This window comes from Bos mutus, chromosome 19 (assembly GCF_027580195.1).
Source record: "Bos mutus isolate GX-2022 chromosome 19, NWIPB_WYAK_1.1, whole genome shotgun sequence".
Taxonomy (NCBI): domain Eukaryota; kingdom Metazoa; phylum Chordata; class Mammalia; order Artiodactyla; family Bovidae; genus Bos; species Bos mutus.
Genome location: NC_091635.1, coordinates 32,343,578 through 32,360,560, shown reverse-complemented (window position 1 = coordinate 32,360,560; position 16,983 = coordinate 32,343,578). Strand labels below are relative to the sequence as shown.

The 16,983-nt window shown below is 49.1% G+C and overlaps 1 protein-coding gene across 14 annotated transcripts in view; it reads right to left on the bottom strand.

Annotated features, from left to right (window-relative positions):
* MAPT (microtubule associated protein tau) overlaps positions 1 to 16,983 on the bottom strand; it is a 123,182-nt gene that overhangs the window by 4,340 nt on the left and 101,859 nt on the right. For 10 of the 14 annotated variants that reach the window (XM_070390000.1, XM_070389997.1, XM_070389998.1 and 7 more), the window contains 3 exons: positions 9,123 to 9,215; positions 5,726 to 5,807; positions 4,081 to 4,193 (listed from right to left, as the gene is read on the bottom strand). In XM_070390000.1, coding sequence (XP_070246101.1) covers positions 4,081 to 4,193; positions 5,726 to 5,807; positions 9,123 to 9,215 — 288 coding nt within the window. The remainder of the gene's footprint in view (positions 1 to 4,080; positions 4,194 to 5,725; positions 5,808 to 9,122; positions 9,216 to 16,983) is intronic. The other 4 variants (XM_070390008.1, XM_070389999.1, XM_070390007.1 and 1 more) reach the window with 1 other exon arrangement.

The following is a 16,983-nucleotide window of genomic DNA, read 5'->3' as shown; positions in this document are numbered from 1 at the left end:
TTTTGCTCTCACAGACAATGCTGTGTGGAAAGTGTTGAATACCCTTGTACTCACATCATTTCACATATGCACCGTGTCTCCTGGAAGTGGGATTGTCAGTCACTGTGCATGTGCACTTTGCCAGACTGCAGATCAAAGTGTGGAAAGAGAGGCTGGAGGAGACACGGGGAGGACCCAGGTCCCCAGCCAGCCAGCTTTGAGCCGGACACACTCCTCCCCTTTGCCAGTGACTGATGAGGACCCTCGAGGTGGCAGCTGCTGTGGGCAGCGCTGCAGGTGTACCAGAAAGCACGATGCAACGGAGCCCTGATCAAAGCAGTGCATTGTTCTGAAATATACTCACAGCTCATACAACTCAGTATCAAAAAAGCAAATAACTCAGTCAAAAATTAGACAGATGATCTAAAAAGACATTTCCCTAAAGAAGACAAGGATGGCCAAAAAGCATGTGAAAAGGTGCTCAACATCGCTAATTATTAGAGAAATGCAAGTCAAAAACCACACGCAGTTTTACCTCACTCCAGTTACAGTGGCCATCAACAAAAAGTCTACAGATAAGAGTCGCCATATGACCCAGCAGGCCTGTGTTCACAGCAGCACTACTCATGATCGCCAAAACGTGGGAACAACCTCAATGTCCATTGACAAATGAATAAAGATGTGAGAACAGAATTCAGCCACAAAAAGAAGGAAATATTGCCATTTGTAGCCACATGGATGCAACTAGAGATTTTCGTACTAAGTGAAGTCAGTCAGAGAGAGACAAATACTGTATATCATTTGTATGTGGGATCTAAAATATGGCACAAATGAGCCCGTCTACAAAACAGAGACAGACTCACAGACAGGACAGACGCACAGACACAGAGACCAGACTTGAGGTTACCAAGAGGGTGAGGGGGAGGGATGGATTGGGAGTTTGGGATTAGCAGATGCAAACTAGTATATGTAGAATGGATAAACAACAAGGTCCTTCTGTATGACACAGGGAGTTCTATTCAGCATCCTGCGATAAGCCATAACGGAAAGGAATACGATAAAAAAGGTGTATGTGTACAACTGAGTTGTCTTGCTATACAGCATAGATTGGCACAACACCGTAAGTAAACGATATTGAAAAACAAAAAAGATACAAGTGAACTTCTTATTTCCAAAACAGAAAGAGACTCACAGAAAACAAACTTATGGTTACCAAAGGGGAAAGGGGAAGGGGGATAAATCAGAAGGTTAGGATTAACATATACCCTAAGTAAGTAAGGTCGCTCAGTCGTGTCTGACTCTTTACAACCCCGTGGACTGTAGCCCACCAGGCTCCTCTGTCCATGGGATTCTCCAGGCAAGAATACTGGAGTGGGCTGCCATTTCCTTCTCCAGGGGAACTTCCCGACCCAGGGATAGAATCCAGGTCTCCCGCATTGCAGACAGACACTTTAACCTCTGAGCCACCAGGGAAGACCTAACATATACCCTACTACATATAAAATAGATAAGCAACAAGAACCTATTGTCTAGCACAGGGAACTAACTCTACTCGGTACTTTGCAATAACCTATAAAGGAAAAGAATCCAAAAAGGAATATATGTATGTCTGTATAACTAAATCACTGTGCTCTACATATGAAATTAACACAACACTGTAAATCAACTAGACTTCAATTTAAAATAAAGAAAAATAATAATAAGTAGAGCATCCTTGACCCGGAGGTCTTAGCTCCAAAGGATACCTGGAAAGCTCAGAAGCAGACAGTTTAGCTGGAGTATGTATGCCAAGCAGTACATAGTTATTCTCTCCTGCTGAGCTCTGAAGTGATGGACACAGTAATCCTCAACCTTTTTGGGGTCTTAGGACCTCCTTGGGGGCTTCCCAGGTGGTGCTAGTGATAAAGGGTCTGCCTGTCAATGCAGGAGACTTGAGAGACACAGGTTCGATCCCTAGATCAGAAAGATCCCCTGGAGGAGGGCACAGGGACCCACCCCAGTATTCTTGCCTGGAAAATCCCATGGACAGAGAAGCCTAGTGGTCCATAGAGTCATAAAGAGTCAGACATGACTGCAGTGACTTAGCACAAACCCAAGACCTTCATGAGCATCTGGTGAGACCAGGAAAATGTGTACGCCTGCCTGCCTGCTCTCACACATGTGACAACTTCTCCCTACAAGTTCAGAAGTCCCTGGATCCCAAGAAAAGAGCATTGTAGGGGCATGTGAATGTAAAGAAAAATCAGGCTCCCATCTAAGCTATATGCTTATTTTGGGTGACTGCTTTGAAAAAAGAACTCTTCCTTATTACTGTAACTGAAAGACCATTTTGACGTTAAGTTTATGTTCTTAAGAAAAATGTGACACCCTCCTGGGAACGTCCCCAAACTCCCCAGGCTGAAAGGAGCTCGGGTGGCGGGGTTCCTGAGCTCCACCGCTTGTCAGCAGTGTTGCTCATCACAGAGGGAAATGGGACTGAACACGAGGAAACCCTCTGGGGCCAGCACAGTGTCTTCCGGGCAGTGGGCAGGGCCCTCCCTTTCTGAGGCAACACAGAGATGAGTGAAAACAGAAGTCCAGACCTGGATTTGCGTCTAACTCGTGTTGTTTGATGACTACAGAGCTCCAGGCACCCTCCTGGACCCTGCCTCACCCTGGTCTCCGGGACGGGGATGTTTCCGTCCTTTTGCTGAAGGAGAACCTAAGGCTGAGAGGGCTTGCAGAGCTTCCGGGGGTCACGCCTCCAAGCAGAGTCAAGCCCAGAGCTTTCCCCCAGAAAGAGAAGCTTCCAGAGTCAGGGGTAGAGGCCTTCCTTCACCCAGAATCACCAACACCCAGACCTACCCACTCATTCCATATATAATCAGTCAGACTCGCCCGGGTGGGACGGCAGTTTCATTAAGCTCCCCAGGGCAGGGAGGTCCTGTGTTAAACAGGGCGGGTAGTGATGGAGACAAGCTGGCCCTTTTGCAAAAAAACCTTCTCATTTCCCCGGGTCTCACTTCTGATGGAGACCCAGGCACCCTGTATGTAAAGGCATGATGGTCAGGGAGGCCTGTGGGGAACCAGGACCCCAGCCTTCCCTCAGCCTCCACGGGGCTCCATCACTGGCCATCAGTGCCAACCGCTGCTTTAAGCACACACAGGGCAGCAAGTGCCGCTCAGAAACCACACAGTCAGGCTTTCACCGCAAAGGCGGAGTGTCTGTCGGTCCAGACCAGAGGAGGAGGAGGAGGTGGGCGGGATGGGGGGAGGGGGGTGACTGCATGGGAACCCTGGCTCCCATCAAGCTTGGCCCAGCTGCCACTTCCGACTAGTGGGGACCTTTGACCGCACCGCTGGGCTGGGTCTTGGTTTCTGTGCTGGGACGGCCCTTCCCTCTCCGTCCTCCTCAGTCAGCTGCTGGGAGGCACTGAAGACTGGAACACGTACCACCTGCAGAACTTCAGGGCAGGCATGGGCAGGAAACCCCAGGGGGCATTTCGCTGAATTTATGAAGAGAAAAAGCGCCACCACACAACAGAATTCAGTGATGAGCCCAGAGGGAGGCACTGGGGTTCCCCAGCCCCCACTGCACACAGACATCCAGACCCAGGGCTTCTAGGAACCATGGGGAGCACCCAGGTTCTCGGTCCAGTGGCCTCCTCATGGACACTTGCAGAGGCTTTGTTGAAACCTGGATTCCAGCATCACTGTTTGGCTCTAACTGCCTAGTGACCTATTTAGAAAATTAGGTTATGTTCCCATGACTGGCTTTTGGTGACTGGGGCTGGCTTTGGCGACAGCTACTTCCTTTTGGGGGTGCTGGCCAACCACAGGGCCGAGGGCAGTAGCTCTCACCTTTAACTGCACTGAAGAGTCACCTGGGGGCTTTAAAAGCTCCCCTCCAGGTACCCAGATGGCTCCTGAGACAAACTAGTCAGAATCTCCAAGATGGGGCCTGGGATCAAGGCTGTTAAAGCTCCCAAGGACGGCAAAGAGCAGCCCAGGTGGAGCCGCGCAAGTAGCTGAGAATCCACATCAAGCCAGTCAATATGGGCCCCTCAGCTCTCCTGCTCTGAGACACTGCACTCTGCTACAGCCTCTGCCCTGCCCCTTTACCTTTTTATTCCCTCCGCCAGGGACGTGTGTGATGTTATCCAGGGACCCAATCTTCGACTGGACTCTATCCTTGAAGTCTAGCTTCTCAGATTTCACTTCCACTTGGCCACCTCCTGGAACACAACATACAAAGGACACCAAGCCTTGAGTGAGGGCTCAGCCAGTGACTGCATGCAGACGCCAACCTGGAGGAGCAGCTAAGACCAGCTTTTATTTAGAGTGTGCTTTGGAACAAGTAGGTCCTTCCAAAGGGCTTGAAAACAATTTGCTTCATCTTCATTTTTTTTCTTTTTGTCTCACTAATCAGGGTGTACATCAAATATCTACTCAGCAAACTCTTTCTCCTTAGTGCAAGGGTAAAGGACAGCTCAGTTCAAGAGAAATTATTCTAAATTCTAAATTGGTGGGCTTGCAAGGAGTTGAGCCTTTCTATGCCAACATCCTGTAAGACCTCGGAATTAAACTGAAGGGCAAAATGCACCCTTCATAAGGAAGGGCCCTGACATTTTCTCCCTCCTCAGACACTCAATGCCCTGCCCAAGTGTGGGAGACATGACCTGAGGAAGAGATGAACTACATTACTTTCTTTGGAAGGATAAAGCCACTCAACAAAGTTGCTCCACAATGTGATGGGATGGTGGCCTCAGGAGAGGCAGAGAGATTCAACTTGCCCAAAATGTCCAAGGGAAACAGAAAATAATGACATTCTAGACTGCACTTCTGACCATCTCTCTTCCTGCAGTAATGGTTCAAGCCCCGGAGAGGACCAAAGGGAGAAGCCCTGCTCTGGACTCTCAGGCAGGAGTTAGAATCTAGATCTGGGCTCTCCAAGATGGTAGCCTGTGGCTACTTAAATTTTATTTATTTTTAAATTTTAATTTAATTTTTTTGGCTGCACCGCAGGGCTTGTGGGATCTTAGTTCCCGGATCAGGGAACGAACCTGGGACGGGCAGTGAAAGCGCCAAGACCTAACCTTTGGACTGCCATGGAATTTCTCAAATTTCATTAAATAAAATTGGTTCATTTCCTCAACTGCACCGGCCATATTTCAAATGCTCATCAGCCGCATATGGCGAGTGGCTACCACAGTGAACAGGACAGGTACAGAACGTTTCCACTGTTGCAGAAAGATCTACAGGCAGCACCAATTTCTGCATGGCATGAGATGGAGAGGGGAAGGGTGCGCATGGAGAGTTCCACAGTATCATTTCGGCGGGGACATGGCCATGACCCAGGAGTCCCATGTTACAGCTGGAGCAGTGGGTGAAATGTCCCTCCTCTTGGCTGAGGACCAAACTGGGGACCAAATCTACGGAGCCAGTCTTCGGGGGCCAGATCAGGTTCTTCCCCAGCTTCAGAGGCCCTGTGCGCAGCCCGCTTGGAGAGCCGCGGGGTCAGGGTTTAGCTCAGCATCTGCCCTCCCTTCTACCTTGTCTTGGGCAACCTGGTCCCGCTCAGGAGCTACACACAGAGCCACACCTCCCAGGCCCCAGCAAGCTCCACCCCCAACACTCTTCTTGATGGCCCATCCCATCCATCCTTCCCACCCACTTCCGGAGAAGGCACCGCCCCATCCGGTCCCGCCCCCTGGCCACCCCGCCCAGTCTTGCCTTCTACAAGGGCTATGCCTTCTACAAGGGCTACCTGGCTTATGATGGATGTTGCCTAATGAGCCACACTTGGAGGTCACCTTGCTCAGATCCACTGGTTTGTAGACTATTTGCACCTGGAGGGGAGAGAGAACGAGAGAGAGTAAAACAGGATTATTTTGTGGGGAGTGAAACAATGAAAAGCAGCAGGACAGCATTTCCGGTCTGCCACGAGGAGCACACCCTAGTACTGATAGGAAAATGTGTTGGAATTCTGCCAACCCTGCCCTGGGAATGAAATAAATGGAGTGCCTTCGATCCCACAGGACAAGGACCCTCAGAGAAATACAGGGCTACCTCCCCATAGGGGCAAGGCCCACACCACTGGTTTAGCAAACATACGTGAAAAGGTCATTCTCTTTCCTGACATGAAATCGACAGATCGCATTCAGTGAGGACAGAAAGAAAGAAGGGGTCCGTGTGTGCAGCATCTGAAAAATCTCGGCAAAGCAAGAGAGCCGTGTCTGCTGGGCCTCTGAGAGCAGAGGGCGGGGTGGGGTGGTTAGGAGCACCTTCTCCCAGAAGCTTCACCAACCCCAGCACCCCTACAGCAGAACAACGATGGTCAGCGAGCAGGGACGAGCACTTCGGCGACCCGGGAAGAGTGAAGCGCCAGGTGGAGCCTGGGCACACAACATCCTGGACAGTTTGGTTCTTTACAGAAAAGAGCAAAGGAACACGAGCAGGACGGTCAGGCGGCACAGCAAGAATCACGGGTTTAGTGTCTCAGGGAAGCTCAGCAGACACACGCGGGGAGGCCTAAGGGCCCCAGGACTCAGAGCCGCCCTAAGGGTCCAGCATGTGGCCCAGCCACACAGCCACCCCCCGGCCGCCTGGAGGAGACACCCCGCAGGGACCCAGCGTCAGCAGAGGGGGTCTCCTTGAGGAAATCTGCACAAAACCATGACTGTGGAAGCCCCTGATGGTCACGGGGTGACACGTCCCTTGTGTGAGGTCACCTGAGGACACAGGAGGCCAATCACCACTGAGCCAGTGGGCTCCTGCTCCCCGCCCTGGAGTTACCTGGAGGAATGGCCTTGTGCCCGAGAATGGGTTTAACAAGCACATCAAGGAGGAGTTTTTACTTAGGTCTAAATCATCTGGAATAATCCCAAATTACGTTCATCAAAATCATGTTGGCGTTTGTCGATTACTGGCAGAGTTGATGGAAACTGACCAGGGGACGTGGCCTGTGTGCGTAGGTGTGGGGAGGGAGGCGCGGGGAGCCCTCGCCTGTGGGGGTGGGTGGGTTAATGAGGGGTTCTGAGCCTGTGCTCCAGGTGGGGTGCTGGAGATGGGGGGACAGAGGGGCTGTGGAAACTACCCCCTCTTTCCTCGCAGGAGCAAGATGAAAGCAAAGGCTGGTGTGTGCGAGGTTCTCTCTCCTCTTTTCAGCCTCAGTTTAGGCGGGTGAGGGTGTAACCAGTTGCGGAGGAGGAAGGCATGATGGAGGGGAGGGAAGGGGAGGGGAGAGAAATGGGGGAAGGCGGGGGAGGATGGGAGCCAGGACAGGGAGATGCTCAGGCGGTTGAGGCTGGGGAGGGAGGAAGCCAGGCTCCGGATTGAAGCCAGGAGTCAGATGAGGCAGGGAGAACCGCGGGAAGGAGCAGGGCCTGCCTGCTGGGGAGTTACATCCCATGAGGAGGGGCCCCCTGCCAGGCCAGGGGCCCACAGCCCCCCAAGCGCCTGAGGCTGACATTGCGCAGGGACTTATCACCCTCAGCAACCTTTCACCAGGAGAAGAGCTATGACAGCTCCTACTGCAGCGGTCACAAGCCAACATCTTGTGGCTCTCTGCCGGGTCCCAGGCTAGTCTGCCGGCCCATGGAGTGCAGGACAGACGGGCGACGCTCCTGGGGAAGTCCCTCGAGGTCGTAGGCACTGCCCTCCCAGCAGCAGGCATGTACCTCCTCCCCCAAGCTTCCGCCGGAAGGAGCGGTCTGCTGACTGTGGCCACTGGACCCCACGCCTCCAGCCCCAGCAGCACAACCTCCCATCAGCCGACCAGACACGAGTTAAACCGGAAAGCACATGTCTTTCCTGCTCTGGCTGAAGCCCGCTTTCGGCAGGGAAGCCAGGAGTCAAATCTAAAACAGTAATGTCACCCAGGGCCCGTGGTCAGGCCGGCAGCGGGTGCAAGTGGTCCCCACCCCTTCTCTTGGCAGAAGACAAGGTGGCAGTGGGACAGGAGAGCAGGGACGGGGGGCACTGGGGGGGGCGGACACTGAGCAGACACTGGTGAGGAAGCGTTAGTGAAGCACCATGCAGCAGCCTCGGGGTGAGTGCCCACCACTCTGGGGGCCACAAGGAGTCAGTGGCAGAGCCTACCCCGGGTGCTCAGGGCAGGAGGCAGCAGCACATTGCAAGAATAAACCCTCAGGTCTGGATGTGGATGATGTATGGGTAGAGGCTGGGCACTTTCTGGACAGAGCACACCCCCCAGGGCTTCCACTGTCCTATAAACCGCCCCCTCCCCAGCGCTGCCAGCTGGGGACCAGATGCCTGCTCTCACAAGCCATTCTCCTCCCCAGGGGTGGACCTCAAAGGGGCTTGAATCTCCTGCTCCCTAGAATGTTTCAACATTTGCCTACGGCCGACCAAGAAAGGCTGTGGAGAAGGGGGGGGCCGAGCCTCAGGATGCTGAATCTGCACCCAGTTTGGTCACTTGGAAGATCCCAGCAGAGCTGATCAAGTGGGCAGGCAAGAATGAGGATGTCAGCCCCAAATCTCTGGGATGCATCCAGTGGGGACTCAGGGAGTCCCCAGGGACACCTGGAGGCAGCCAAATGTCAAAGGGCTCCAAGCAGCATTTCTGTCCCCCCTCAACTGCAGGCTGCTCCCTGTACTTTTGTTGGGCTCTTTCGCATCTGGAGCTTCTGCCAGGGGTGGAACTGGTTTCAAACAAGAGCCAAGAGGCTTACGAATCAGCTCATCCCTCGCAGATGCAGAGGACAAACCGGAGCAGAGCCTGGCTGGCCTCTGCTTGTCCCGAGGCAGGACTGTAAAGACCTTGGTATGGGCCAGCTGTTCCCAGTGGAGCCCCTTAAAGCGAACCTACCCGGGTGATGGAGGAGGTGGTGTCAGAGCCCAGTGTCAGGTGCCACCACCTTCAGCTCTAATTCAGATGGGCTGTGGGGCTCCCTGTGAGCGGGCGTGACAATGGGGCTGGGAGGACCCCGCTTCCAGGAAAGGGTCGGAGGACTCGATCTGCCCATGCAACAGGGCACCCCTCCTGGACCTGTGGGTGCGGGGAGTCTGGGCTACGTTTACTTGGGGACCCGGATAGACTCTGAGCCTGAGCATGGTTTATTCTATGCAATGTCTCACAAGTACAAACACTCATGCCACTTCTCAAACCCGGAACCACAGCTGGAAAGTGTGACGGTACTCACACTGCCGCCTCCTGGCACGTGTTTGATATTATCCTTTGAGCCACACTTGGACTGGACGTTGCTAAGATCCAGCTTCTTATTAATTATCTGCACCTTTGACAGCCAGAAAAAAGGATGAGTGACACACCACACCCAGACGTGTCTGCTGCACAAACACACTTGCTGCCGGCTGCAGGCCTGAGAGGAGGGCAGGCCGGTTCACACCTCCCTGGGGAGCATTCCAGAGCTGTGAGTGGTTGGAGATGGACCCCACCTTACTGCCCTGGGCTTACAAAACAGATCCGTCAGAAGTGGCTCTTCCCTTTCTGGGAGGATTGCAGTAGGGCGGCCTCCCCCGTCAGAGAGCACCTCGGAGGTGGGGGTCACCAGGTTGAGATGGAGCAAAATGTGCTCAGTCACATTATTAAATGAATAAATAAAAGGTCCTCGCTGTGGCCTCATTCATACGCCTACCAGACCCATCTGAACATTCACCGAGACCTTTACCTGGCTGTCCTCAGGTCTGTGGGCACTGCAGTCACCTGCAGGTATATTGTTAAAATCCCAGATCCCACTCCTGACCTTAGGCTTCTGAAAAGCTCCCCTGGTGTTTCGTTCCGGTTCAAGAATCCCTGACTTCATGGGGAGGACATGGGTAGATTTATGGAGAAGGTAAGTTCAGACCCCTTCAGGGAAGGCCTGTGTCTCTTGGAAGGCAGGGTGAGTGCCCGCCCTTCCATCCATTGGCTGGTCCTTGGCCATGAACCCCCAGGCACTCAGAGGGAACAGCGCTCCCAGGCACCCTTCCCTAAGTTTTCCTGAGCAGGTGTGGGGATGGTAGAGACCATACTGTATTTCTGCAAGGCTCCCTTTTTTCCAGGCACCACGGAAAAAGTGTGAGGCTATTAACATTCGGGGGAGGGGGGGATTTTTATCTAATTTGTCTGTGTATGAATACCTAGCGGAGGCGAGCTGAACGCCACGATTTGTCTGCGAGAGCAGTGATCCACCATCACCAGCTGTCCCTCATCAGGGGGCTCAGTATTTGCAAACAGGCCTTAGTTTTTATCAACTACAGGTATGAACAACTGCCAGCTAAAGTTCCCAATGAAGTACCAGCACACCCTCTAAAATTCCGGAAAAGTGGCAGTTGCTGCCGGGGGGCCCACTAACCCTGAGGCCGGGGGTGGTCAGAGCCTGGGCTTATCTCAGGAGAAGGGTCCCAAATCTGACCCCAGAGCCGGCCATCAGGGGTCCACAGGTCCTCAGCCAATGGAGGAAATAAGGACGTGATAGCAAAAGTTATCCATCCTACCATTTTGATATTAAAATGGCCTTTTCCTCCAATAAGATAAAAAAAATGACTTTCCCTTTATTAAATTGTTAATTATCAAATCACATTGGTAATAGATAATATTTATTTTTAGATATCATTAACCTGGCAAGCTAAATACAATAATTTTCTCTTAGGCTCCATCCCTGTTTTTTTCCTTAATTTAATTGATCTGGATTGAAAAACCTGGGAAATACATATCTAACCCACCTCTTTGTTTTCTTTTATGTTCCTTTAAAGTAAAAAGCTGTGTATTTTTTTCATTAAGTAATATAAACTGTGTTCTTGAAAAACAGAGGTTCAAGAAAAAGTTTTCTTGCTACTCTAACACAACCACTACTGCATTTTCTTGTCCTCATGAATGCTCATATATAAAAATAAAAGTACCACTGCAGACATATAAATGTGTGCCTACTATTTTATATCTTGCTTTACCAAGTATTTGCCATGTTCTACAATCAGAAGCATTAATTTTAAAAATGTCCTATTCCATTTTGTGTTATCTATGCTATCAGATATTTATATTGATTTCATTTTAAATAATACAAACAGCCTTACCATGGACATCGTTCTACAAGGAGTTTTTCCCATTTTGTGGATCATTTTCATAGCACAAAGTCCCAGAAATACAATTTCTGGGCCAAAGTTATAAATATTCTAAAAACCCCACACACAGTCCTCCAAATGACTTTTTAAAGGGTCGGATTAATTTCTCCTGTGAGCACTGGTGAGAAAGTTTTACTATATTGCCACCAGCATTGTGCAATTAGAAGAAATTGTTTTTATTTCCTTGATTAAAATGAATAGATTTGTATTGTTGGCCTATTCTGCATTTTCTTTGATTATTATTAAAGTTGTTCCTTTGTCCTTTTTTGTTAGTAGTTGTATTTATTTTTCTAGCATACAAATGCTGACATTTTAATGTACTTCCTTTGTAACATTTCTTCCTCTGTAACTTCTCTGGTTTTTTGTTTTTTTGGGTCGTGTCACGGGGCACCTGGGATCTTAGCTCTCCAACCAGGGATCAAACCCGGGCCCCTGCATTGGATGCGCAGAGTCCTAACCACTGAACCACCAGGGAAGTCCAACTTCTCTGGTTTTTAAGTGTAAAAACCATCCCTCATCTAGAGGCTGGATAAATACCTAATTCCATGTCGCCCTTTTCGCCTGCCACCTTACTGATGAAGAGGCCATCTAAAACCCAGAGAAGTTCAGTGACTTTCTCAAATCAGCCACAGAACCACACAGGAATCTAGATCTGGGTGTTCCTGCGGCCACGGATACCTATGTAACAACAGTTTGCCTGAGTTGTCCTCAAGCCTGTTGTCTCATAAGCTAAATAGAAACAAGACTCTCTCTAGGTGAACGGTGATGTCTCTCCTCCCAGGCAGTAGGCGGCATCAGCCCGGGCTTGAGCTGAGATGAGGAGGTGGAACAGGTTTTCTCACCTGCTTCATAGGGAGTTGCTGTCACTGTCTGCATAATGTCTTTGAATCGTTTTGTCCCACCCTCAAATTTCAAGGAGTCCCACAAGCACTCCTGCTTTGGGGATCATTTTTTATTCATAACTTTCCACCAAATAAGTTCCAGAAGCAGACTTGCCTACTTGTTGCACAAGAGAACTGGAGCAGTTCAGAATAAGAAAGCACATACTTAACACACACAAAATAATAAAACAAGAAAACTGAAAAGACAGTTAAGAGAAGGGGAGGTCATCAGGACTGACAATTATAAGACCGATCATTACATTTAGCTCTGTGGAGAAGGAAATAGCAACTCACTCCAGTATTCTTACCTAGGAAATCCCATGGACAGAGGAAGCTGGCAGGCTACAATACGTGGGGTCACAAAAGAGTCGGACAAACTTAGCAACTAAACAACATTTAGCTCTGAGCTTCCCAGAAGTCAAAGCAAAAAGGGAAACGTGATGGGTTACATAACTCTAATCTGACAAAGAACACTGACCAGTTTTTCAAGGAGGATAGCCTTGTTTTCTGTACTAATCCTTACAAGAAAGTAATCAAATGACTCAAGAGACATGAAGCAATAATACAATGTGCAACAGACACAGAAATGTTTTCTCCAGGCTTCTTCTTGTTCCCACAAAAAAGCAACAAACTTTTGTGGGATTTGGCAAGAGACATAAGGACACTTAGCAAGCAGACCTGAATTACTGTCAGTCCTCAAATTAAGTCAACACCCTTTACAGAATGGTAAATTTACAGAAAGGAAGAATAAAAGGGCAATAGTTGGCATTATGAAATTGGAATCCTGAAACTTAATTTCTCAACTAGAGTAAATGTGTGACATTGAGCCTCAGCTCCGAGCGGACACTGCAAATAGCCAAAGGGAAAAGCAATGTTTTGGAAGCTCCAAATTTTGATCCAGGAGACCACTAGTCAAGGGACAAATTCCTGTGGTCGGGGTTTGACCCTGGAGGAGAGGTTGGGGTGGCATGAGGCCGGGAGCAGGTCCATTTGGGTTTACTCCATTTCCTGGAGAACCCGAAATGGTTCCAAACCCACATCAGATCTTGTTCTGGTTCTGTTTGGGCTCAGATTTCTCGAGGTGCTCCAGATGGCCCAGCCCTGCCTCCACCCTCGGCAGCTCCCAGGCTGGCCAAGTGTCCTTGGGCCGCCCCTGGAGAGGCCTGTCTCCAGCAGTGTCTTGTGCTGGGCCCGGCTTGGCCTCACCAGGATCAACAGGCCCAGTGCTGAGGACTGGGGGCTGGGATGTTCTGGAGGGAACCTAACCTGGGGAGAGCACTGGATACCCACAGCAAGCCTTCAAGTCCAAAGTGGTCAGCTTGAGAACTGACACTGGAGATCGAATATTAGAGGAGACATTTCCATAGACAGAGGAGCCTGGCGGGCTGCAGTCCAGAGGGTCACAAAGAGTGGGGCGCGACTGTGCAAACAGAGTGCCCCTTTGCAACTGTTAATACTGCTCCTTTAAACAGCGACTGATCCAAGACGCTTTAAAATGATGGAATTTATACAAGATTGTTTTTTGTAAACACAGATGCTGTGGACGGGGAGAGACGTCCAGAGGGTCTCAGAGTTACAAGGCTGCCCCCCAGGAGGGGCCCCGCCTGGTTCTGCACAGCCTGACACCTCAGATCAAGTTCAGTTGAGTCCCCGGCCCTGATCCAGGACAAGCAAACTATCCTAGGTACAGACTCACTTTATTTACTCTGCAAAGATGTTCTACACTTGTACTTTTCAAAAGGAGACTTGAAACTTTGTCAACAAATATAACAATTTTTTAAAACGCTGTAGGGCTCCAGAGCCAGACACTTATAGCATGCTGTTGCCATCTTGTGGCCATCTGGAACATCGCAGCTCAAGCCTGTCCAAGCCCTGCAGCTCTGATGGTTTTCAGTCCTGCATGGGGGCCTTCGCATCCCAGCTCCTGGCTTGCACATTCTCAGAGGAAGTGACTTTAGCTCCATCTGCTCAAAGCCAACCAGACCACGTCCCATGCTCTGGTCATGACTCTGCAATTCCCTTTTCACCTTGGAAACCACAAGTATCCCCGCAGTTCTCCTTACCTGGCTGTCTCAGCCCAGATGAACTCCTCTCTCACTCTGGGAGGTACCTGGGACCTCTGCTCTCCACTGACCCCCCAGAGAAGCTGCTGAGGTTGGTGCTGCCCTAACCTCGGCCAGGCCCACACTCACCCTCTTATTCAACACCCTCTCCGAGACTGACTGTGGAGCCTGAGGCTCTGCCGGGGGTGGGGGGGCGGGAGTGGCTGCCCTCCACTATCCCTTTGTCTTCTCCATCCTCTGCTGTCGGGACACAGGAGACCCAGCAGGGACCTCCCTCTGTCAGCTGTTAACTCTCCAAAGCTCACATGTAAACAAACAAAGCTCCACCCTAACCCACACCCCTCTGCCACCCCAGCTGGTGCCAGTTTTAGCTTTATTTTGCTTTTGTTCTCAGTATCTCCAGGTGCAGTTTCCCAGGAGTCCTCAGTCTGTGTCCCCAGCAGTATATGGGGGGGGGGGCGTGCGGTTCAGGCGGGTACGAGAACTGTCCTTTTAAAGACTTGATGATGGTCCTAAATAAGGATCTGTCCTGTCTTCTCTGCTTTGTTGGTGATAATTGTGTGCAACACTCCACAACGCAGGTGACCCTCAGTGTGGAGAACCCTCAATGGTGCAGCAGGCTCCTCCCTCCTGCATAAGCTTCCCTGGCCAACCTCTCCTTTTGCCCCTGCTTAATCAGCTCAGTGTCTCTCTCTCCTGCCTAGGCCTTGGGGTAGGAACTCGGCACAGGGCCTGGCACTCAGAAGTGCCCCAGAAATGCTGGTTGAATGAATAAAGGAAAGAAAGAAGGAATCAGTTTGTGATGCTATTGTATGCTCCATTTTCTAAATTTATTTCTGTCTTCTCTTTGTGTATTATTTCTTTGCTTGTATTCTTTTTCTCTATCAATAAGAACATAATTTATATGCTGCAGTTAATTTTTTTTTTAATTAAAGCATTTAAAATGATGAATTCCTTCTAAGTATAATTTGGGGGCATTGCCACATAATTTATGGCATTTGTAACCAAGACATTTGGAAAAGGCATTTTCATTTCTAAACTGAATGAGCAGTGACAAAGGAAAATTTGATTTTTGAGCATTTGTGGTCATGTTAACAAGATGCATATAATGAAGTTTGTGTATCACACTGAGGTTAGAAATGATAAGCAATTTCTGCTTCTCTATATTTATATGTATTTTTCTTTGTGGACTAAATAGATTATTGACACATCTGAACTCTTAACAACAGATAAACCCTTTTCCTTACAGTTTGATTCCTTGTATTTGTTCATTTTTCCTTTTCAATTATATGAACTATGTTCTTTTATTAAAAACATAGATATTTTACTAATATCTACTGTGACACTTCCAGTCACAACTGTATTTCCATCCAGTTTTTTTTTTTAATTCTTTTTGATTACACTGCATGGCATTTGAGATCTTAGTTACCAGACCAGTGGAAATACAAAGTCTTAACACTGGACCGCCAAGGAAGTCCCTCCATTTTTTTTTTCTAATTAGAAATGGTTTCACTGTAAAAAATTTAGGAAGAAAGGTAAAAATAGAGGAAAAGAATCAGTCACAATTTCTCTGAGCCACTATTAGCGTTTTGTCATATTTGTCTTCTATACACGGCTTTTATACAAGTGGTAGATATAACCTACAAAATTTATACAATTTTTTAACTTATTTATAGTTTTTATAATTGTAAAAATTATCTTCAAAGATAATTATTAATGACTGCAAATATTTTATAGTATGGCATCACTATTATTTCTAATTTAGACTTTTGAGTTGTTTTGTTTGGCAATTATTAATAAAGCACAATCTGCATTCTTGTGCATGAAGCTTCTTCTGAATTTAGAGCCTTCTTTCTTTCCTTGATTTTGAGTATACAGCATTTACTGTACATCAAGTCTGAAGCCAGAGGGACACAAAGATCTCAAGGTGACCTTCAATCTAGTCCAGAGGAAGGGGATATGAGATCCTTCAACAGACCATTGATTTAGCAGAATTAAACTGTGAAAACTAAGAATAATTCTTTATTATATCCAAAAGACTGCAGGGATTCGCACCCTCCCCAGGATAGAAGGATGTTAATTTCATATCGCTTACACCTGCAGTGGGTCCTTTTTGTTTTTGTTTTTTTAGGTGTTTTAAATGCTGATTCTTTGTGTCTGAACTCCCCCCTCCACGATCCCCCTAAGAATAGCACTGGGACAGACTCTGGGGAGGGGGTGCAGGACCTAGGGCCTGACCTGGGCTGGGTCTGAGTCGTCTGAGGAGCCAGGTGCTTGGAATCTGAAAATAGCAGGAGGGGCAGGACCAGAAGAGGGGAAAAAAAAAAATTAGTCCCAGATCCAGGGCTCGTGGGAGGCTCCAGCAGTCAGGGTTGAGACCAGAGGTCAGTAGGTAAGAATTCAGGGACAGGGGTTTCAGCCTGGACTGCTGAACCCCTGGAAACCCCTGGGGTGGCCCCCTTCGAGACTCTCAAGGTTCATGGTAAGGCTCTGGCACTAGGATTTTTTAAAAACAAGTTCTGTTTTCTTTTCAAATTAATTTTATTTTAGGTTGCACTGGGTCTTGGTTGCTTCGAACGGGGCGGGGGCTACTCTTCCTTGCGGTGCACAGGCTCTGGGCACACAGGCTTAGTTGCTCCCTAGCCTGTGGGATCTTCCCAGACCAGGGATCAGTACCCATGTCCCCTGTATTGGCAGGTAGACTCTTATCCACTGTACCTCGAGGGAAGTCCAGGCATGAGGATTTTTAAAAGAATCCTTCCCCCTCCCTACCCCAGATGATTCTCCTTTGCAGTCACAGGAGAACTGCTGCTCCTTCCTCCCCTTCCCAATTCTGGTGGATCCAGCTGGTTAGGTTAAAGTGGCCAAGTGATTATTTGAATTTTCCTTTAAAAGTAATTTTGTTTTGGACTCTTCATGTTCACTGTAGCAAATCATGAAATCAGAGAAGAGTATGAAGCAGAAAACAGACGTTTTACATTTTTTTTCCAACCAGCAAC